The sequence below is a fragment of the Gordionus sp. m RMFG-2023 genome, chromosome 1 (genome assembly GCF_954871325.1).
Source record: "Gordionus sp. m RMFG-2023 chromosome 1, tfGorSpeb1-WG-v2, whole genome shotgun sequence".
Classification (NCBI taxonomy): Eukaryota; Metazoa; Nematomorpha; class Gordioida; order Chordodea; family Parachordodidae; genus Gordionus; species Gordionus sp. m RMFG-2023.
In genome coordinates this window covers 30,711,017-30,736,075 of record NC_088775.1, presented here as the reverse complement: position 1 = coordinate 30,736,075, position 25,059 = coordinate 30,711,017, and the positions used below count along the sequence as shown (strand labels likewise).

The 25,059-nt window shown below is 27.2% G+C and overlaps 1 protein-coding gene across 1 annotated transcript in view; it reads left to right on the top strand.

Moving 5' to 3' along the window:
• The first annotated feature begins 17,391 nt into the window (after positions 1-17,391).
• The window catches only part of LOC135931512 (uncharacterized), a 28,752-nt gene continuing 21,084 nt past the window's right edge, over positions 17,392-25,059 (top strand). The window contains exons 1-2 of the mRNA XM_065468683.1: positions 17,392-17,602; positions 17,645-18,264. Coding sequence (XP_065324755.1) covers positions 17,527-17,602; positions 17,645-18,264 — 696 coding nt within the window. The 5' untranslated portion in view covers positions 17,392-17,526. The remainder of the gene's footprint in view (positions 17,603-17,644; positions 18,265-25,059) is intronic.

Sequence of the window (25,059 nt, the reverse complement as noted above, 5' to 3'; positions counted from 1 at the left end):
TTATTCCTCCATAAGCTATAAATAATTTTTTTTAAAGTGGTGTCAGTTTGAGGAATATTTTTCACATTTAGCATATATTTGATATAATCAACTTAGTCCTCGATAGAAATCTTCCTTTTTAAAGTCCTGGAGAATAATTTTATCCATAATTTTTAAATATATATATATATTTTTTTTTATAAACAGAAAAAAAATTTATAATTCTATATATTATTAATCTTGACCGAAGACCGAAAACCCCGCGACTTAGATTTTTTTTTTTACCTCGTCGCCATTTTTTATAGTCAAAACAATAGATTCTTTATTATAAAATTGTTTCCTATAGATAGTCTTTTATAATTATGTCATTTAACTACTACTAATATGCAATTACATTGACCTCCATATAAATGTAAGAAAGTTATAATAATATATAATTCAAATAGCGTAACCTTTTAATATATATATATATAAACATTCAAATATAACAATTATATATTTGTTTAGCCATTAGCTCGGCCTCTAATGTTGTTAAAGCAATCCGATTTCTCTCCTTTTTCCAGGCAGTCCTCATCAGGCTAAAAATGCGCTCGGATGAGGCATTAGAATGAGGTAAGGAGAAGACATAGTCGCATATTTTTTTCCAAGCATGGGGATTTATCGTTATTACGAAAAAATTCTACCCATTTCTCCTCTGCTTTTAACCATCGAACTTTAAGTATTTTGGCGAATCTTAAAAAATAGAGAGAATTACAATCTCCTAAAACAAGACATCATTGCCTTTCTGTATTTTTAATATATTTATTAAATTATAAAAACCATTAATTTATGGTTTCTGTTCCAAGGTCATTATACATTTGTAAATAGAGTTTTTAAAATCAAATTTTGATTGTAAATATTCTAAAATTGTCTTAATAAAAATATCTGCTTCATTTAAAAATGTATTAATTAGAGTATTATTTGAACATTTTAATATAATATTTTTAGTAATAGCGCCATAAAATTTATCAATGTTTAACTATAGAGATGAACAGAGCTGTATCATGATTTTGTGAATCTTTTTTAATAAAGAATATTCTGATTGCAACTGAATATTAATTGCATCAAGTAGATTTTTTACATGTGAAACGAATCCCAAATATGCTTAAAATTTTTTTAAAATTTTAGGACAGCTTTTAAAATCTCTATTTAAGAAGTATTTTTTTAAGGGTTTGTAAAATTATACAATTCTATCGATAGCAGGTATTAATGACAACCACCTGATAGGTATATATCGCAACAACTCACACCATTCCAAGTCAGACCACTTCATTAACTCTTTTAATTCATTATCTCTTTTAGTTGATGAACTAAATTCGTTAAAACATTTCATTGAAATGGTGAAGGACCGAGGGAAATGTTTTAATATTTCCCTTATTAGATGCATCTGTTAGAATTGCATATGGATGCCCATCTTTCAAATCGTCTAGAATTGACCTCTAGGATTCAGGTACTAAAACACTTGTGATAGCCTTGCTCATTTTTATTCTGCCACAAGTAAGGTTTGCACTTATATTGAAGTCGTTAAATATCATGAGAAAAAGATTCGACCCACATTGTGTTGATATATCTCTGTGAATGTTGAAATACATGATAGATATATATAATTTCCGCAAATGTAGTTGCATCTGTATTATTTATTATTTTTGAGAATATTTTTGTATTGCAATCGATGTTGATATACTCCCCTGTACTGACTTATATGAATGAAAGATTTATTATTGGATAAAAATAAAAAAGGATAGAAAAAATTTACAAACTAGACATGTTTTTCGAATAAATATTTAAAATTTATTTTTAAAATATAAAAATAATCAATTAATGTCTCTCAAAATGATTATTTATATATTAAAAACGTTAAAATACTAAAAATAAAATTGCAAGAGAAATTTACAAGAGAAATTTAAAAATTGCTATGTCTGCGTGTAAACTAAAAATTAGCGGGAGTCTCCCGCTGATGGGGGGAGACATGGCAACCCTGTTCACAATAGCCGAAGGAGTTCATCAAGGGTCGGCTCTCAGCCTATTTCTCTTCATTACAGTAATAGATGTATTAGCACAGTCTATACCTCAAACAATCCCGTGGAATATGATATGAGCAGAGGATATTGTGATACTTGCCGAATCCAAGGATGAAATGAAAGAAAGATTAGTGGGTTGGATAAATATCCTAGAAAAGCACGGACTAAAAGTAAATAGAGAAAAGACGGAGTATATGGTGATAGGAGGAGATGAAACAGTGAGTATTGATATAAATGAATGGGCAGATATCGGCAATTGAAAGCTGCAAATATTTGGGCTCAACTATACAAACAAACGGCACAATAGAAAAAGAGATAAAGAGTAAAATTAATCAAGGGTGGTTAAAGTGGAGTTCTTTATCTGGAGTGCTATTTGACAAAAGAATTCCACACAAATTAAAGGGAAAAATTTACAGTTCCATAGTACAACCCACTATTCTATATAGTTCGGGAACATGGCCAACCAAAATATCAGACGAGAGAAGTCTACAAACTATGAAGATGACAATGCTGAGGATGATTGCTGGGGTAACAAGAAAGGATAAAGTGTGCAGTACAAGAATACTTAGTAGTTTAATATTAGTGCCCATTAAGACTAAGTTAATGGCAAACAGACTTAGGTGGTATGGGCACACAATGAGAAGCCCTAGAACTATATAGGAAATAAGGTTGAGAGTTTGGAAGTGATGGGAAAACATAAAAGAGGAAGGCCAAAATTTCAATGGGGCCATAAAGTTAGAACCAATATAAAGAAGTATAAATTAGATTAAAGAGATTGTATGAATAACATAATGTGGAGAGAGATGTTGAAGGAGCTTACCACCAGAAAAGGTGAAAGCTTAAGAGAAAAAAAAAACTATTTAAGCTGAGACTAATTTTTAAAGCAAATTTTATAAAAAAAATGACATTAAATTTTATTTCAACGTTACATTTAAATAAACTTTATTAAATATATTATACCTAACTTAAAATAATAAAAAATCGGCTTGTAATATCCATATGCACGAATTAGTAAATAATAGTTAAAAATAGAAATATAATTATTATTAAATTATGAATAATTTAATAGACTAGCTAAAACATAAGACCCGGGCGAAGGCAATGAAAAGGGGGTTTGGGGGAGAAACCCTCCCAAAAATTCTCCCCCCCCCCCAAAAAAAAAAAAATTCTGGATACGCCACTGGAAGTGCAGTAAGAGAAAAGGAAAAAAAAGAATAGATAATAAGTTGGAAAAATACAAAATAAAGCATCTATATATGTATATATATACTAAAAGCTACTGATGGTATTTGCACCATTTCTATATGTAGGTTAAATGCATTTTCATTTATTAATTTTTTCTTTTGTTTTTATTTAAGAAAACAGACTGTCTTAATCACTCTTGGTGATTGTACAAATTTTGTTTTAGTGGCAGGTTAATCAACAAAATAAACATTCCAGCGACCGCAAAACCCAAAAAAATCTACCAACCTTACAAAATAAAGTTAGTCATATATACATATATCTATATTATAATTTCCCGTGTCCTCGCTACGTCATTCGTGACATCATAACAGGCATAATCAGGTTCTTTTTTTAGAACGTCATCTTTTAGAATTGCAGGAAATTATTCATAGCTATGACCCTGTTGCTTCTCAATTTATGTGAGTAGCTTATATGAACACTAATGGCTTTCAACATATCTTTAAACCTAAAATCTACAGTTGTTGCAGTGAACGTAATTTTAATTCATATTTTTCTCATAACATAATTTTTTGGGGTTATCTCTAATAAAACGTGGTAAGATATGTTATTTCTTATAAAAATATTAGGAAAGACCTGATTTTGTCATGATTCTCTATTAATAGGTGTGCCCAGTGTTCCAATCTCCCTTATTACGTATCCATGTGTTTTTTACGTAGAATTACTGGTGAATCAAAAATTTCCCCTTTATTTGATAATAAATTAATTATAAATTTAACTGTCTCCGGACTTGGGAAAAATTTTTCAAAATTATTATGAGTTGTCCTGGTCTTGAAAAATATTCCTCAAAATTAATATGGGCTTGGAACTGGCTTGGGAAAATCTTTATAAATTATTATGGGCCGGGCTTAGGTAAAAGTTTTTTAAATTATTATGGGTTGGACCAGGGTTGAGAAAAAATTTTCAAAACTATTTTGGGCTGGACTTGGGAAATATTTTTCAAAATTATTTAGGTCTTAGAAGCTTAGAAATTTTAATATATAATATGGGCCAGACATTGGCCTAGATTATTGCTTTAGCTTCTTTGTCTATTGTAGAATAATTCTTTTCAGCGTCTTGTAAAGTTCTCGAGGTGTAAGCTATTGGAAATTTGTTTTCTTTATTATATTTTTGCATGAGTACAGCTCCAAATCCTTGGTTAGATTCAACTGTTTATAATAATAACTCGAGGTCCGGTTTATAAAATTGCATAGTATTTTGTATTGTTACTATTCCTTTTGCTTTTCAAATAATGCTTCATCTTTTTTAGTCCAATATGGAGTTGGATATTTTTGTATTGCTATTATTTTCATTTTATCTAGGTGTGATACATTTTGTTCTATTATGTATCCTAAATATGATACTTTTTCTTTCATAAAATTTATTTTGCTTGTTTTGACTTTTAATCCCTGATTTTGTAATTTTTTGAGGACTTGTTTATATTCTCTATATGTTCTGCATAATTTTTTCCTATGATTATAACATCATCTAAATAAACTGTTGTATTTTTACAATCAGCCAGTAAATTGTCCACATAACGTTAAGATATTATTGGTGCTGTCGCTATACCAAAAGTTAATCGTAAATAGCGGTAGTATCCATTTGATGTTACCCAATGACATATTATATGTCATTGGTGTTACCATTGTTAATAATTCTTGCGATTTTTCGTAAATACTCATTTGTAGATATGCGTCTTTGAGATCTAATGTTGTATAATTATTTTCATTATCGGTCTTTGCGATAAATTCTTCAACATTGGTAGAATATGATAGTCCTTAAGTAAAAATTTATTTAATGTTACTTAGAAATCACCACATAATCGTAGTTCACCTAAGGTTTTACGTACCACTACATTGGCGTACAGGTTACTCTTGTTGTTAAAGGATCTATTTTCTTTATTATGTTATTTTCTTCCAAACGTTTCAGTTCATTTTCAATTTCTACTTTTAAAGGCAAAGGTACTCTTCTAGCTGGTTATGCAATTGGTTTGTATTTTCTTCCAATAGTAGTTTTACTGGTTCGACAATTTTTATTAATTCTAATTTATTATCAAACACAGTAGCAAATTCTTTATATAGCTTGTCAACAGGGGCGTCTCTAGCCTTTACAATCTCAGGGGACTCAACTAAAAAAATTTTTATGGGGGGTTTTGCGGTTGGGTTTTATATTTTGTACTTTTTTAAAATTTGCTAACTTTAAACATTTATTCTTAATTCCATATTTTGTCATTTATTATATTTTGCATACAAAATAATCTAGCATATAAATAATCAAAACAATACAAAACATTTCTAAAAATAATATTTTTTAATACAAAATCTATTTATTACAGTATAAAATATTTTCGATTGCTGATATAAAAATAATTTGCGTCTAAAGAATTACATGTGATAAAAAAGGTTAATTAATTCATACATAATCCTCAATTGATATTGGTTTTTAAAAACCACATAATATAATATGATTCTAAGCAACTTATATTGACAAAAGGTCGTCAAACTAATAGAACTCTCTGTTAACATTCTAAACAATGTTTTATAGAATGGACTAATAAGGAAAAATTTAATGGCTACCAAATCAATAATTCTTAAAGAAGGGAATATAAACGGCCAATTCAAATCATAAAACTATATTGTGGTTAGAGCTTCCTCTTAGATGACATGATGGAAGCTAGATAAGTAATCGAGAAAATTATTGTGAGATATTAAATTTATAAAAGATTATCTTCCATTTTTAATGATATATTAACGACTACACAGTTGACCATTATTGATTTAAAATATGCAATCATATGCTCTCAGCAGCTGTAGTAATAATCTTAAATTACATAGCTATACAAATGATAGATGCTGGTTAATTTGTAGTCATAGCCATGACACTAACGATGTTAACTCATATAAGAATTTATTATGTTAGATAAATTGATAAAACAAAAACACTAAAAATCTTTAGAAGATATTATGCAAATATATTGAAGCCTTAAGTTATTTACACGGCAGGGATTCCATATTAGAAATAAAATATATAGAAGCCTTAAGTTATTTACACGGCAGGGATGTATATTAGAAATAAAACCTTTTGTAACTATAAAATAAGAACCAGAGTGATATGGTAAAAGCAATTAAGATTTTTTATATTATTGTCGCACACCTCTAGTTGGTATATTATATCTTAAATATCAAAAATATACTCGTATTAAAAATTAAACTCAAAACTGTTTTTCGAATAAGAAATAAATAGCTTTCCTAAAAACACATAAAAAAGAGAAGAAAAGTTATCTAATTTATTACATCTATTGTGGGATAAATAATAAGATGTTAAATTTTTACTAATATTTCTAAATAAATAGATGGCCTTAAATATTTGAATACAAATTATTACTTATATTTAGTACTGTGAAGTAACGTCAAAAAAGTAACGTCGTTACTAACGACGTTACTTTTTTTGAAGAAAAGGAACGCTATTCGTTACCTTCTTCTTGAGGTAACGAGTAACGGTAACGCATTTCTTTTTTTTGAGTAACCGTTACTTTATATTTTTTCTTAAAAAATATCAACAAAAAGAAAAATATTTTTTATTGTATTATAAAATTAGTTTTATTTATTTTTTAATTCTTAATAATTTAAGCTGAGTTTTAATTCATATTCTTTCATTTTTATTTAAAATTCTCGTTGTTAACTGTCGAAATTAATATTCAATCAAAATTCAAAGTAAAAGTTAATAATGATATTATTATTCTTATAATTTATTTTAAGAATATTATGTCCATAGTACTTACTTCTTCAGATGAAGATGATTTAACCCTTGCTTGGCCCCAATTTGATATATTTTAAACCATTAAAGAAAATTAATGGTACCTTATAAGTCTACACTTTGTTAATATAAATTATAACCCAACAAATAATTCAACCTCAATATCCAGCAGTTCAAACTTAAAAAAGCATAGGTAAAAAGATGAATTAATATATCATTATTTTAAACATTACTTTAATAATAGAATAATATTCTTTCTATCATTATTTTAAACATTACTTTAATAATAGAATAATATTCTTTCATAAAATTTTGAAAGGCTTAATCATGGAATTAAAATATAAGTAGGCTGTGCCGATATTAAATATCGAATCGGCACCTATATTTAGCGTTTTCCAAAATATCGGATCGGGCCGATACCTGAAAAACCTTATCCGATCTTTTTACTTTTCTTTTTTTTGTTATTTTATGTTATGTATATTTATTTTACATTATTATAATATCTTATTTCTTTTTTAAAATAGATTGATAGTATTTTAAAAGTTTTTTTTTATAAAAATAGAAAGGAACACCCGAAGTTTTTTATTTTATATCTTTTTAAATAATAACGCCAATTTTATTATTTATACTTTAAATAAAAGAATTTTTTTTAATAATGGTATCTGAATTCTGGAAATATTTTACAAAAGACAAAGATAATTTTGCAAAATGCGTTACCTGCGGAATCATATGAGTCTGCCTTTAGTATGGCAGGTGAGATAGATAGTCCATATCGTAGAAGCTTATTGCCAGAAAATCTAGAGGCTCTCATATTTGTTAAAAAAATTTAATATATTATAATTTTATATATTAAATATTACAATTTTATAATTCATACCAACATAAAATGGATATATTATCAAATATATGTTTTTTTAATTATAGTTTTAATTGTATAAATAAAGAAATTAAATTAAATGCATAATTTGATTTATTTGGTTCAAAGGGGGGTGGTGAAAAATCAATATAAATATCAAATCGGTATCAGTATCGGATCGGTTTTGAAGCAATATCGGATCGGATCGGTGTAAATATGTGGATCGGCACAGCCTTAAATATAAGCAATTAAATTATACTACAGTATTAGGCTGTGAACCAACATTAAAAACCCAAGATTAACAAAATATTGGTTTTGGTTCAAAGTATTATATTGAGTTTTTTAAACAATATCTTCTATTTCTTGTTTTAGTATTGCTATTGGTTTGACTATAATTGTTAATAAATTTAAAGAATAATTTAAAAACTTTGTTTAAATAAATGGAATAGTGGCGTAACCAGGATTTATCCAATAATAATATTTACAGAGAATTTCATTATAGATTTTATTTATTTTAAAATACTATATATAACATGCCATTATTTAACCAGCTGTGTTGAGTACTAAGCGCTCTTGTTTGTCTGATTAAAATTTTAAAATCAATTGTTGCTAAAAATAAATAAAAAATTGATACATAAAGATGTTATCTTATAATTTATTTTTGTATAATTTTATTTATATTATAATTATATACAGTGTTGTGATGATTTAATGAAACATATTGACGATTAAATTCAAACCCATTCATATAAAATTATAATATTTGCAAAAATAATTAAAATAACAAAAGGAATAATAAAAGAAATTTCAATAATGCTTTGTCTATATTTTAATTATTTTTGCAAATATTATAATTTTATATGAATGGGTTTAAATTTAATCGTCAATATGTTTCATTAAATCATCACAACACTGTATATGAAATTTTTTTTTATAAAACTATCTTATATATTCTTTTTGTATAGTTTTATTTTATTATATATTGTCGGAAAAAAATAAATATTATTTTTGTATATATATAATTTTTATAAGTAACGAGTAGCCCGTTACTTTTTTGAAAAGTCAGAAACGCGCGTTCCTTTTTTGGAAAGGTAACGAGTAACGGTAACGAGTAACGGTAACGAGTAACGGTAACGCGTTCTTTTTTTCAGATGTAACGAGTAACAGTAACGCGTTTCTTTTTTGTAGTAAAGTTTACAGCATACTTATATTTATTATAAAAGCATTTATTAGTAAAATTTATTAAAACATTAACTGTAATATATTATATAACTGTCAAATACGTCTGTAAAAGTGGCATTTTACCTAATATTTATAGCCAATTATATATAACTAGTTGATAACCCATCAAAAATGACGGGGATGAGAATTTTATTCGTTCTTTTACGATAATTCTTTTTACCCCTCCCCCTCCTCCTTCAGGCCAATTCCAACCCATTAAGACTAAGAGTGATGAATTGTCTTTTTTATTCAATGATTGATGAATAATATATTTTACCTTTATTTGATGATGGATGAATCAGAAATTTTCCTATTTTATGAGTGATTTCGAAATTTATATTTTAATCTTCCATTATCAGACTTTGATTGGCACCTTGCTCAATTACCCGCTAAACTAGGCGGTATCGACCTGATCCCCTTAGAATTACTCTCCCAATCTCTTTTTATCTCTAATCGCCTTTCGCTCAATTCCGCGATCTCATCTTTTATAACCCCCAATGACGATCTCTTAACAGTAGCAATCGAAAAATGGAATCTACTAACCCCACACGGTCAAACATTCCCAACCGAAATTTCTAATAAATCAATCTTGGAACCACTTATTAAGAAACTTCAAAATAGTCTTAACCCCTCCGATATCAGCGATATTCAACTTCTTCAATTAAACGATAAATATGGCGGATATGAATGGCTCGAGGCACTTCCAAGCCTAACCCTTGATAATCTCTTAATCAATGACCAACTGAGAGTTACCATAGGATTTAGACTAGGATGCTCGCTAACACATTCACACACTTGCCACCTTTGCAACCTACCCGTACAACCAAATGCAAGACACGGCCTAAACTGCTCCCGTAGCCAAGGTCGCCACCTCCGGCATAAAGCAATAAATAAAATCATCCATAACGCTCTAAATAAAGCTAAAATTCCTAACATTCTAGAACCAACAAACCTCTTTCTACAAGATGGTCTCAGACCTGACGGTTTAACCTGCATCCCATGGTCCAATGGGAAATCCCTAATTTGGGACGCTACCTGTGTCTCTTCCTTTCCCTCATCAATTAATTCAAATCCTTTTACTAATGGCGAAAATATAAAAATCAATAAATACTCAATATTAAATAATTTTATTTTCCAACCCATAGTCATCTCAACTAATGGTAATTTCTCCCAATCAACATATTCTTTTTTAAAAAATTTAGCACGTAAAATTTTTAACATAACAAACGAAAAACGCGAGTCAATCTTCCTAAAACAAAAAATACAATTAGAAATTTTTAAACATAATTATACATGTTTTTTAGGTACATTTTTACTATAAGCTCTTTTTAGAGCCATCGATATTTTTAAAATTTACACTCATTTTTAATATATTTTTTAATATATTTTTTATTATATATATTTATGAATATTTGTTTATTCTTTTTATTTGATAAATATGAAAGTAATAAAATATTAGAATAAAAAAAAAATTACAAAAATGAATAAAAATGAAAAAATATCTCATATTAGCATCACAGTGATCACCCGTTAAGAATGACGGGGAATTATAATTTGAGATGTGATTTAGAAATTTATATTTAAAATTACAAAAATGAAACAATATCTCTTATTAGCACCCTAAATACTAACATTATTTACCAGAGCTCCTGTTAGTCAGAATTGCTGTTCACTCCCCACAGCGTGAAGGTAGGAGATGGATCTTAGGGGAGCAAAGAAATGAAAAAAAGAAGGAAGAAATAGAATAAAAGAGACAAAGATAATAAATATTTATACTTCAAGAGTTGATGATTATCGGGTTACAACACATATGCATTTGTAGCCATATAAAAAATATAATATAATAAATTTTATAATATAGAAAATTTTACCTAAAAAAGGAGATTTAAAATATTTTCAAAATTGAGAGAGATGTAAGAATTTTAAGCATTAGTCGGGTATATCACCGTATATTGACTTTTATTTGTTAATGTTTTGCCATGGCTCGTAGTTTGCCGTAAATATCTTGAAATAAAACGTGTAAATTGAAATTATAAAGTAGAATTTACTGTTGTTGGTGAGGAAGATGGTTTAGCGATGGTGAAGAAGTTCTCTTTTCTTTGCTCAATGTGGTTTCGTTTTTGAAGATGATGTTGTAATTTCCTTGCTCGTAGTTTGCCGTAAATAACCTGAAATAAAACGTGTAAATTGAAATTATAAAATAGAATTTACTGTTGTTGGTGAAGATGGTTTAGCGATGGTGAAGAAGTTCTCTTTTCTTTGCTCAATGTGGTTTCGTTTTTGAAGATGATGTTGTAATTTCCTTGCTCGTAGTTTGCCGTAAATAACCTGAAATAAAACGTGTAAATTGAAATTATAAAATCAAATGTATTATTTTAAAATGACTCCATAAATCTGAACCTTTTATACAGGATTCTATAATATCGACTTTGGAGCCTTTAGACACTATTGATAAAGTCTGTCTAAAATCACCACCTAATAAAATAACTTTTCCGCCAAATGGGTGGGAATTTTTCATAATGTCTTTAAGTAATCGGTCAATGCATCGCAAAGCGTGTTTAGTCATCATTGTGGCCTCATCAATAATAATCAATTTGCTATTTTTAATATCTAGAGCTAGCGAACTATGTAAATTCATATGGGATGTAGAAGTTTCAAAGATAGGCACAGGTAATTTAAATCCGCTATGGATGGTTCTTCCCCCTTTAAAAGAATAGAGGATATGCCGGTGGTTGCAAAAGGCAATACAATTTGATTTTTTGCTCTTATATAACACATTAAGGTATTGTAAAGATACGTTTTACCTGAACCTCCAGGGCCATCCACGAAGAAATATCTTTCTGGAATATTTTCTAATTTAATCGCTTGTATAATTAAATCAAAAGCATATTTTTGTAATCGGTTTAATTTATATATACGCTCGATTGAAGGCAGCTTCAACATGGGCATCATAATGTTGTTTTGGGGGGATTTTTGTAGGTGAAGGAAGATCAAAACTTTGACAGCATAAACCATGATCAAGAAAAACGTTTTCAATGTCCATTAAAGCCATGTTTATTGCAATTACTTCTGAATATTGACGCAAATAATCTTCAATCATCATAAATCTGAACCTATTCCATAGATATGCAGAATTTTCAGGCTGACAAAAAATGCAGATAAAGGCAAAAGTACTCCGAAGTTGTGACGGCATTTGATATATTGATCCCTCTTCTAAGCATGATTCCCACTCTTTATCATCTGATAACAAATTTCTTTTAATAGCTGCCTCTTTAAAAGTACTCATTAAAATTCCATTAATAGTTTTTAAATAATCAAAACTTGTGGCCCCGCAAACATGAAGTAATTATAATCGAAGGAAGAATCGTTCACCAGAATTAGGATGAACGGAATACATTCTCGAAATTACATTTAATCGTTTTTTTCTTAGTTTCCAATGGTAATTTGTAAACACATAATGATAAGGTATTTCCCCATAAAGATATTGTCTAGCATTTAGATCTGTCTTATTTAAATCAAACCATGCCGTTAAAGTAGTATGTTTATTTTCTGATCTCAATAAAGCATCTCTTTCATGTCCAGCAGTGAAATATACTGGCTGTTGTAAAGGTAAATGAATTCCTAAGCGAATAACAGCGTGCAAGCGGTCATGCATATAATTTTCTAATAATCCCATGCACTCACATATCGCGCATTTAAATGTGATTTAATTTCGTCATGAATATTTATATTTGAAGCAACATTAATGTCAACATTAGTACAGTCATAGCCCTTATAAATATACTTAAAGATATATTTTACCGATTTAATAGATGTACAAATTTCCACGTTAATATGAGCATTGAATTTTAACATTAGATATCGATTATATGGAATAACATAATGATTATTCGTAGGTTTACCGGAAAGAATTGTAATACCATTATCTCGCCTTTTATAATATGGATACCCATCAATATTTGGTCTTGTTTCCATTTGAAAATCCTTAGGAAATTTTTTGGTACATATGCCATTTTCCATGCAAGGCTATTTGGGGTTAAATATCCCACAAGGACCATGTATCATAAAATGTATAACAATCTGAAAAAGTTTAGGTTCGAGAATTTTATCTGGAATTTCAGCACAAACAAATTTATCTATAGCTTGAGATGTTTCAATTTTGCTATCATCGTTTAAAATAATAAGTATATGGGGATGAGGCAAACCTCTTTTTTGGAACTCGATTGTATAAAAGCCATAGATTTACCAAATAAATTTTTTTTATTTATATCGATCAATAATTCATTTAATTTCAATTTAAAAACACGGGCTATTAAATCTGGTCTATCTGTAGGACTTTGCCCGGGGAATAGATTTTCCTTAATTTCACGCCAATTAGGATTGCATGTAAAAGTAATAAACAAATCAGGTTTGCCAAATTTGAGCACAATGGCTATTGCATCGTGATAGCGTTCTCGCATATTTCTTTGAGAACCTTGAAAAGATGATGGTAATATTACTGCTTTACCGGGAATTATATTGTTTGACCTTGTTTCCAAGTAGTCCATTAATCCAGAATATTCATCTACTCGTAATTTTGGCTGATTTTGTCTAATAAAATTTAAATTATTTGCATCGACCTGTAAATAAGAATCATACATTTGCTCAAAATAAAAAGATCCGTAAAATTTGAAGATCTTTTATTTTTTAAAAATTTTGTGTAACGATCTTGATCGCTGCGATCAACGATCTTCAAAGATCTTCATGATATTTATTTTTTTACCCCTTTATTAAAAGCCCAGATGTTTTTCAATTTTAATAATATAATATTTCTTTTATGTTTTATACCTCTCCTCCTGCCTTGATGAAAATTGAAAAACATCTGGGCTTTTAATAAAGGGGTAAAAAAATAAATATCATGAAGATCTTTGAAGATCGTTATACAAAATTTTTAAAAAATAAAAGATCTTCAAATTTTACAATCTTCAAAGATCTTGCTCAAATTTTTGAGCTAGATCTCGCTCAAAAATCTTCAAAGAAGATCTTTTGTACAACTCTGAAAATAAGGTTACCTCTTTTATTGAAAGGATAGGATTATTAGGTGAAAGAGAATTTGTATTTTTTATTGTTATTCATCTATATAGTTAAAATTTACCTATAAAAATTATAAATTTAAATAGTCAGATAAAAGGAAGAATCCATACTTATGACTCATAGATTCTTGAACTTGGTTAAGAGTCAATAGTAGGTTAGGCAGTGCTAATTATATTTAGCCCATCATTAGTAATTTTAATTTATGTGCACAATAAAAAATCATTTGAACTAAATTTTTATTCATTTATTTGCAATTTTAGAAAAATTTTAAAATAACCCCTGATCTTAATAAATATAAATTTCTTAAGATCCCATTAAATAGGAAAATTTCTAATTATCCATCATTGAATAAAGGAGAAAATTATTCCCCATTAATCTTGATGGGCTATCAGCTAGTTTAATATATAATGATATCAAATGTTAAATTTATACATAAATTCAATAATTAAAATAGTCTTTAAATAAATATCTTATTCCTCTTGAATTTTTCATAATCAATAATATATTTTACAGGCATTTTCAACTGAGCACTTTATAGATTTATAATTAATGGCAAACTTATCAGTAGTTATGCCAAATGTGCATTCAATCACTACTTAACTTATAATGTTTTGCTTCAGGACTGGTATTTTTCATAGGATAAGATTTCATAGTTTTTTAAGGTGTTTCATATTGGTTTTTCTAACTCTAAAATAATTAAAAATTATTTATTAATATTAAAAATTTACTTTATTATCAGTTAATACGGTATTAGCTATACTAAAAACGCGCTCTACAGGGGCAGATGAGGGGATTGCGGTATTATACTTAATAAATCAATCTTTTAACGTGGAGAATTAATTAGAAACATTTATTGTTTTGTTATTTGCTTCAAAAAATTGAGATAAGTTATCCTCCTCCAATCCCTTCTCTAGTTCCTCGACAAAAAAATGATATCTGGAAATTAACAGTTTTCTAGGGTTTTCAAAACATTTTTTTCAATAAAGCTATAAGATTATTTTTAATAGGTTCGTTCTGTGGAAGTTTTATCCATGGTCGTTGAAGCTTGAATACTGGATGTATAATTGCAGGAAGAACATATTGATCTTCATATGTTCAATCTTTAAAAAAAATAAAATATATGTAATTAATTGAGAGTGATAGGTTTAATACCTTTTATTAATCCCATTTAATACGGCGTTTATCAATGGTTGACCATATTTGAGGCCACTAATTAATTTTAATTTTAAAATAACTATCGTTATTGTTGGGGTCAAATATCCCAAATCAGGGGCGTCGCTACTTTTGCCAGGCCATCGGCCGGGTTTTATATTAATATATTATATTTTTTTAAATTTGTTAACTCTGAACAATTATTCTGAATTTCATATTTTGTCATTTAATATATAATGCATACAAAATATACTTGCATATAAATAATTAAACAAAATAAGACATTTCTAAAAATAATATTTTTTAATACAAAATCTATTATTCCAAATGCATTTTATTCAAATTTAATGATTTTACTTAGTTATATTATATTATATAAAATAAAATAATTAATATTACAATCAAATATCGTATTAAATTGGAACCTGAAGATTTTGACACTGATATAATACTTTTTGGGCACATTTTACACTAGGTAAGCATTGAATTAGTTCCTTCATAGGATGTTACTTGTAAAACATTTATCATATTTGGCCATGGTAATGTTAATTCATTTGATTTTGTATTTTCAGAATCAGATGATGAGGATTAAATAATAATATCCATGCTTAAACTAATCTATTAAATTAAAATATAAACAATAATATTCAAATTAATAAACTATAATAATGGCGTGTTAAAAAAATTGAGAGTGAAAAGGAAATACAGCCAATTAAAAAATATAAATAATACTTTTTTTAAAAAATTCGGATTAATATTAAATTTTCAAATAAATAAAAATAAAAAGTATTTTTAAAATTAACGAACGTTAAATTCGAGCGTTCGTCATAAAAAAGGAACGCGTTCACGTTCAAAGTTCGTCAAAAATAAAAGGAACGCCGTTCATCATTTTTTTCAAAAAAACAAACTTCGTTCGTTTACAACACTATTTATTAGTGATTTTGAACTCGTAATTTCAATATTAAATTTGTTAATTTTTAATTAATATTTATTTAATTAAATAATAATTTAAATAATAAAAGTCAATTAAGCTTCAACTATTAACTAAATTAATATTTATAGAGTGATATTGATGAATTTGATTGAAAACTGACAATGAAAATATAATTTGCATGTTTTAATCTAATCTAATAATTAAATAGTATTTATTTGATAAAAATTTAGATATTATTAATTTTTAAATAATAAAATTAAATCTATATATTACTAAATAGAATTATAAAAGAAATCGTTCAGTGGGTAATTAAAATTATATTTAGTTCAAGAGGATATTAAGGAGCCATTAAAAAAAAAATTTCTGCTTCAGGGGGCTATTCAAATTTTTCAGGGTGCTCGAGCCCCTGCTCCCCCCTAGTGACGCCACTGGTTTTTCGACATCTTTATCTAGTTGTTCCCACCATATATGTCTTATAATGGATTTCATTGATATAATATCAGGATGTCCCGTATGCAATATATGTAAAACTCTTTTTTGAAGTGAGTACGGAATGATTAATCTGCTATTCCAAATCAAAATACCGTCGTCATTTTCTATTTTATCTATTCTTGTTCTAAAAGCTTGTAATTCCGGTTCTTGATTTTGTATATTTGTACCATTTATTAATATTTTTACTCTTCTTAAAATTGGATTCTTTGCGGTTTCATCTCTAAGTTCTTTTCTTGGTAGAGTTAACGTGTCATAAGTAAGATTTCTTATATACATCACTGTTTTATTTTCGCTTGTTATTCTATCATTATTTTTCTACAGTGGGGAGGGCTTCTCATATTTTTGCTTTTACACCCATATTAATTAAATTAATTCCAATTAGGGCAAAACAAAAATATATCACTTAGTATGTAAAAGGTTTGAATTAAAAAATAAATACTACACATTACTAACAATAATTAAATAGAAACTATAATGATGCTAGTAATTTTACCCCTTATACTATAATTTGAATTAATTTTTAAATGCTTAATAACTTATTGTGAACAATGATATATAAAAAAAAGTTCCTTGAGAATCATTAAATACGCGATATTATTGGTTAAATATTTCACGTGATATATTATCCTTGAATTACTTTTTATGTTATTTTTAATACAAAACAACGCAATCATCATAAAAATGCATTTATACCCTATTTATAAATTTTTTATATATTTATAACAATCAAGGCACATATATTTAGGTTAAAAAATGATTTGCTGTTTTAGTATATTGAATTAATGCATTCCAATAACTCACTTTCAAAATCACAAAATAAAGAAATTTTGCTGGAAGTAAAAGTAGATATGGGGAGAGGTTTAATTATAAATTTATACATTAAAATCTATCTCGTTTTAGATGAAAATACACAACAAATTAATCAAGGAACATCAGATTTTTTCTCTCATGATGAAGAATCTAGTTTATCAACAGTTAATTCTGATCAATCTGATTCGGAATCTATTCAATTTTCTTCTACATCATATTCCTGTTGTAGTCAATGTTCATGCACAACTATTTCTTGTTTTGAGACTAGTGATTCAGATATGGATGATACATTTTCAGACCTCACTAATGTTTCACCACTACCTCCTTCATGCCTTTCACCATTATTACCATCAAGGAAAGATAGTATTGTAATCAATGAGATATCAAAACTTCCACCAAAAAATGGGGAAAAATTACCAAAATTTTCATATAACAATATAGATATGGATTCACTGATTAAAGCTTTGCTAAAATTAAGTCTCGAAGCTAAGGAAAGAGATAAGACTATTTTAGATAAACAATCTAATTATTCTAAGATGATTGGATTCAAAGTGCTAAAGCCTTGTTGTCGTCATATTTTACCATTTTATTATCATCATTTTGACAAAAGACATTCCTCTAATAAGAAGAAAAAGGAGGATAAAATAATATTGAAATCTTCCAAATCTCATCATTATTCAACCTGTATCTTACTAAGATTTGACAAAAAGGTAATATTAATTAGTTGGTTATAATTTCTTGATTATTGAGCTCATTTTATTAAAATACTATATATTGTTTAGCAAATTATTTGTTAAGCTCTTAAATATTTGCAAAGATAAGAAAAAAATGTAACCTATAAATAAACAAATAATTAAATTAGGACATCTAGATTATATAAAAAAAAAATCTTAAGCAAATTTAATTTAATTTTTTTCAGAATTTTAGCTTCTATCAAAAATTATTTTTTTAGAATTTTTGAACTAATTATTCTTCTACCAATTATGTTAAAAATTTAAAATAACCTGGTGATAATTTATACATTTATATTTGATTAAATTATCTAAGCCTGGCTTGGATTATTCATAATACAATTTTCTAAAGCAAATCTATTGCAATCTCCTCTGTCTAATGATAACTTATTTGACATGGACATCCCTAAAATAGATCTTAGAGGAACATAAAAATAGAATTTGTATTATGTGTCTTTCCGCATTCACCCAATAGCCCATACATAAGCAGCAGAAACTTTTTCTAGTTTGTAGCACAAGCACATGTGAATATTATTTTAATGTCAAAAGGTGAGATGGGGAAGAAATGAATGGTAAGATGAGAGATAACTCATAACTCTAATTTATAAATTGTTATATCATTTATTTATATTAAACCTTGATATTTTAAACACTTATTAAGACAACCTTCTAGGTATTATTCATATAATTATTTGGTTGAATATTAAATTAAAAAGAAAATTTATAAGGATAAATTAAATTAGCTAATAATAAAATTGTTAAGTCTTTGCAGTTCAACTGAGATTGTCGATCATGGTTAGTAATAGTTAGATGTAAGTTATTTAAGAAAACATACACAGGCAATCATTTATACAAGGAAAATAAGTGTTATATTTTATGTTACAATATATGAGTATGATAATGGGAATGGGGGGAGGGGTAAGAATAGAAATTTATATGGGTATCAAATATAGTAGTATTTAAAAAATCTTTTGATTATATTTATTGTATCAGGCTAAGCGGGCATCTTAAGATGTAAAATATGATTTATAGAATATTAAATAAAACACCACATTTTTATTGTCCTACTTAAATTTTAAGATAAATAAGTTTTTAGATGACGTTTTTTGTCAACATCTAATAATAATTAAAGGAAATATAATCTCAAAATAAGCTTATTTGAAAAATAAATATTACAGGGTTTTTGCCCTCCCCCTCCTCCCATTTCCACAAAATTATTTTTTGATTTTTTAATTTAAGTCACAAAAATGCCTTTACACATCATTAACATCTGTTTTATAATAAAATATTAGCCATTCAATAAAGTGCTTGATTACCTAATATTTTCTTTTAAACACTCTTATCTTTTTTAGAAATTTGTAGAATTTTTTTTCTTGTAAAAATTTATTTATGGTTGGTTATTATCTTGGGGTATCTGTTAAAATTGAAAGTATCAGTAGTTACTGACCAACAAAGTGAGCTTTCAATGCATCAGTTCTTAATCATTCATCATATTTTGCTAGATAAGTTATCTAATCTAAATACTCTATTATCTTGAAATAGGAAATTATAAAATTTACAAATATTAAAAATAAAACAAATTTATAAAAGCAAATTATAGGGTGAAGGTATTTAATATTTATTTTAGCTGGGTCAAAATATATTTTACAGTGACCTGCAGAGGTACTATTTGTACGGCCTGGCCCAGATTTTTTTTAAAGAATTTTTCAGCCCGGCTCAGTTTTTTTTTCAAAAATTTTTTTGGTTCGGTCCAAGTTTGTTTTTTAAAAAAAATTTTAGGCCTGGCCTTTAATTTTTTAAAATATATTTTATTTATTTTTGATTTTTACAGCTAATGGCGATTCCAAATATTTTGTTTTAAAATATACGGCCTGGTCTAGCATATTTTTTTAAAAAAAATTTCAGGCCCGGCCCTGCCCGGGTAAATTTAAAAAAATTTAACACAGGCCTGGCTGGGCCTGCAGGTCTCTGATATTTTATACAACTAGAACTGGGTTATTCCGTGAAAAGTCGAACGTGATTTGATCAAACTCTTTCAATTTTTACGAAATTTTGTATACAAACCAAGGTTCGTGTTTATGTTGTTAAACTACCCGATTTGGGTTGATTTTTAAAAACGGCCCGATTAAGATCTTAGTTAAAATAATAGTAAGCCTGGAAATTTTACTTATAGATGGCAGAAAGGTTTGAACCTATATTTGCCAAATCTCGAGGCTTATAATATTATTTTGGATAAAATCTTGATTGGGCCTTTTTAAAAATCGACCCAAATCAGGTTGTTTAACAACATTAGTTTGTAAAGCTTGTATTTGGGCTAAATCTGAACCTATCATACTTTTAAAGATATCAGGAATGGAAATATGAAAAATGGGCTTTACCGTGAATGTCGATTTTCATGTAGTTAAATAGCGATTAAAAATTACACACTTGTAAATAATAAAAAAAAAGTTTAATCATAATTTGAACTCGTTGTTAGATTTGTTCACTTTGTCAAATCTCTTTATTTAATAATCTAAAATCTTTAAACTAAGTTTAAATGTTTAATATAAATTCCAATGATGTGCAATTTTGCACTATTAGATATTTTGTCACAATTTTAATTTTTTAAATTTTAGGTCCAAAAGAGAAGCTAACACCTGTATAATTTTTAAAATAAAAAGTAAATTTAGTAAATTAAAATATTATTTTTGAAGATCACAGGCATTTGTATGGCAAATTTATTTAACATATTTTCCTTAAATGAAATAATTATACTATAAAAAGCCTTTCTATTTACTTCTGAAAAGTGATGCCAAATTCAATGTAAGTCCATTTTATGAAGATAGAAATTTTACTATTTCTTTAATTTCGAGAGAAAAATTAATTGTTCTTCTACCCTAATTCATAGTTTGAAATTTTAAGATGATGCTTTCCAATTCTTTTCAAAATATTATCTTTTAGATTTTTATTAGCTTCAGATATGCTTTCGAGCATAATTATACTTTGCCATCTGGTTGGGACATTTAACTTTAATGTTCTCGTTTAAGTGACATTATTGTTAAGAATCATTGGAATCACGTAATGTTGTTAAATAGTCGAGTTTTTACGACTGTGATCTCAAGCTCGAGTCGCAAAACTCATTTCAAACATCTTCAATAGCTAAAATTTATTTTGAATCGGCTTGCTATCATTATTCACTCCACGAAAATATTTTAAAAAATTTAACCACTTTGGTTCGGGAATTTAAATTTTGTGCCATTTATTGCCACAATCTTAAGGCTATTATATTTATTCTTAATATATTTAGCTAATAGTGCCGATTTAAAATATTAAGTTATGAAAATACGGCCTGAGTATTAAAAAAAAATTCAGGCCCAGCCTGGGTATATTTAAATAAATTAAAATACGGTCCGGGCTGGGTCTGCAGGTTTCTGATAAAAATAGTGATGGTCGAAAACTTAACAGACTTGGGCAGACCTTTCGTAAAATTTTAACGTGTCGCGCCCAATTAAAAAATATTATATCCAGCTTGCAAAAGTTTACTCCGATTTAGTAATTTTTCCTATTGATTTCGATAGAAGCGTTGATCGCTTTCTGAATATGACTAAAAAATAATTTTTATTGCTATATATCAATTTTTTTATTAATATCTAATTTTTTCCCATACTTTTTTTTTATTTGAAATTATTTTTCCAGATTAAATACTATTTATTTCCATTCCCCCTTCCCTCCCTTTTCCCAAAAATTAGATTATTATTTTATTACTATGGAAATTTAATATTTTAAATAATAAACGGCGTCTTTTATTGATAAAAATTTCACTCAGCCTCCCATATTGTAAAAATATTAAATAGGGATTTTTTTCTCTAGAAGATTAAAAGATATTAATAAAATTTATTTATTTAATAAGTATTATGTTAATATATATCCAAACTGGTCATAATCTAATCCTAATATCTTATAGCACTCTAAAGTCCAAACCTGAGCTATTATTTATACCCGAACAAATATTCATTTCAGTTCAGATCTATAAATATTATTAACCTATTAGTGTTGTTAACCCTTCACTACAAAGGTGGAAAAAAACTCCCTTAACTCAAAGGTGGAGTCTATTTGACGCCAAATTTTAATTGGTTTAAAGGTGTCGGATATTTAAAAATAGCCATTTCTGAACATATTACAATTTGAAATCTAAAATTTTGAATATATATTAAAAAATTATTGGAGATAATAAATAAAAAATCTTAGATTAATAGTTACTTCTAAAAAAAGTTAAGCAAATTTTCCTAAAGTTGCTGAAATAAATTTTTTTTTTTTGAGACCTTTTAATTTTAGTATTATCACCAAAAAAATTTAGAAAATGCAAATTTTATTATATTATAAAATCAATGTTGAAATGATAATTACATAATTTTATAAAAAAAATATTAAGTATCAAAAAAAATATTAATCATCAAAAAATATGTAAATTTTTATAATAATATTCACGACAAAATATGTGCATGATCTTTCCAAATGAATTTTGAACAATTTAAAAATAAATGATGTTTCTTTATCCTTCACTCTTGGACAATCATGACATCTTACCTTTTTATTTGATGGAATATGTTTTTCAGTTATATTGAGAACATCCCCAATGTTGTTACGTAATAATCTACATATACGAGGTTTCCCTTATCTGCTGATCATATATGGAGAGTTCCATTTCTAATAATTTTATAAATTTGTATCTTTTTATATATTAGCTTTATAATTTATCAGTTTGATATATTTACCATAGTATAAAAAGTAGTCAATGGTCATCTATTGGATTTTCTGGATATAAAATATATGAAGCAAAGTTGATCAACTATATCAACTCCAGTTTTTGTTAAATTATAAAACGTTATAATTTCTGGTTTTTCAACTCACCAGTTAATGCATCAATTTTGTTATCATAATGTTGTGTAGACACTACATTCTTATACTTTTTTGATATGTATGAAACTACAGGTGTATTTTCTATAAATGCAAATAAACTTGAATTTATTTTTTTATGAAAAATGAAAGCAGCTAGCCGCTTTTTTTAAGTTTCTACTATGGTTAAGGAATTTGTATTTATATGATTGGCTAATTCATAGCTTGTAAACCAATTGTGTTTTAATATTTCTATTAGTCCTTGAAATTGGTTGAATAAGTCTTTCAACTATATCAAATGGCTTATTTGACAATTTGTAAGGTCCTTCTGGCTGATTGCTGGTATATAATTCCGTTTTTAATGTGTAAAGAGTCCTAGAATCCACTAGAGCCTAGATTTTAAGACCATATTTCAATGGTTTATTTGGCATATATTGGCTGAATGAACATTTGCCTTTAAATGCAGGAAGCGTTTCATAGCATATTGTCCAACAGTGTAAAAATTATTGCAATTATCATTACAAATATTAAAAATTTCTCTAATATGTGTGGCTTTATCATTTGCTTTCACCATATTCATATAATCTAATCTTAGAACTTTCAATAGAAATTTGAATCTATTTATATTCATTGTATATCTAAGTATATTTGCACCAAATTCATCTTTATTTCATAAATCTCTTATATTTTGATGATTGGAATTATAAACACCAGCTTTTATTATCAAACCAAATCAGGGCATTAAATTCACTATCGTCCATCTTAGTATGATAAATAGACAATCTTTTTGAAGGGCCTCAATCTTTTGATTTGTGTATATTAAAAATCTGTAATAATAGCTGAGATAAAAATTTAAAACTTTCTAGTGGTGATTTTGCTTTTTCAAGAAATTATGGGATCTTGATCTTTTTTGAGGGAGGTATTCCTTATACCATTTGGTTTTGCCATCCTTACCTTAATATTTTTATATAACTTATTAAAGGCTAGCAGATTTTACTGTAACAATATTAATAGTTATCTTCACACTCATCACTATCTATATTATCCTCCTCTGTTTCCGAATTGTGATCGCTGTCATATAAATAATCATTACTTGACTCACAATCTACTTCACCTATATAAAATGTTATAAATATCAAATAGAAAATACTTCCAGAACTTGATGATATTAAATTAAATTTTTAATATGCTTGTTTTATAGTATTTTGCTCCACAAAAAAGAAAAAATAGTATAAAATTTTGAAATTTTGGGTCACAATATAACAATGGAAAATTTAAAAATAACATTTTTTTTTTCAATTTTATATATTAGTTTGTTGTATACAATAATATATTAATTAATAAAAAAAATTTCGTAAGTACAACGGTGGTACGGGATAGAGGTCTGCATTGGGCGGGTTTTTGGACCAAAAGTCCGGCCACCCAACGTTTTAAAACAAATTTAACCCGCCCATTTGTCTAAAATTCCTTACCCGCCCGCCCATTATTTATAAAAAATTTTAACCCAAGTCCATTTATCAAATTTAATAATGGCCATTCTTTCAATTTTTTAAGCATCTAATAAAAATATTTGAGCATTACACCTCTACAAAAAGTTTATTATTTAGGAAATTAATTTAAGCATAAAAAAAATATTCAATTTAAATTATGAACAATTTATTTGATCAAATAGAATATTTATGAAATAAATATAAAATTGATATTATATGTAATTATAATGCAAAAAAAATAATGAATCGACATTTTCTGGATTCAAACACGTTCTTCTTTGTTCTAAAAACCTTCCAGCAATGCTAAATCCTCATTCAGAAGAAGCACTAGTTGCAGGAATTGCCAATATTTTTCTTGCTAATCTTGATAGCTTTGGTAAATCTCTTGTCGTTTCCACCAAAGTAGGAT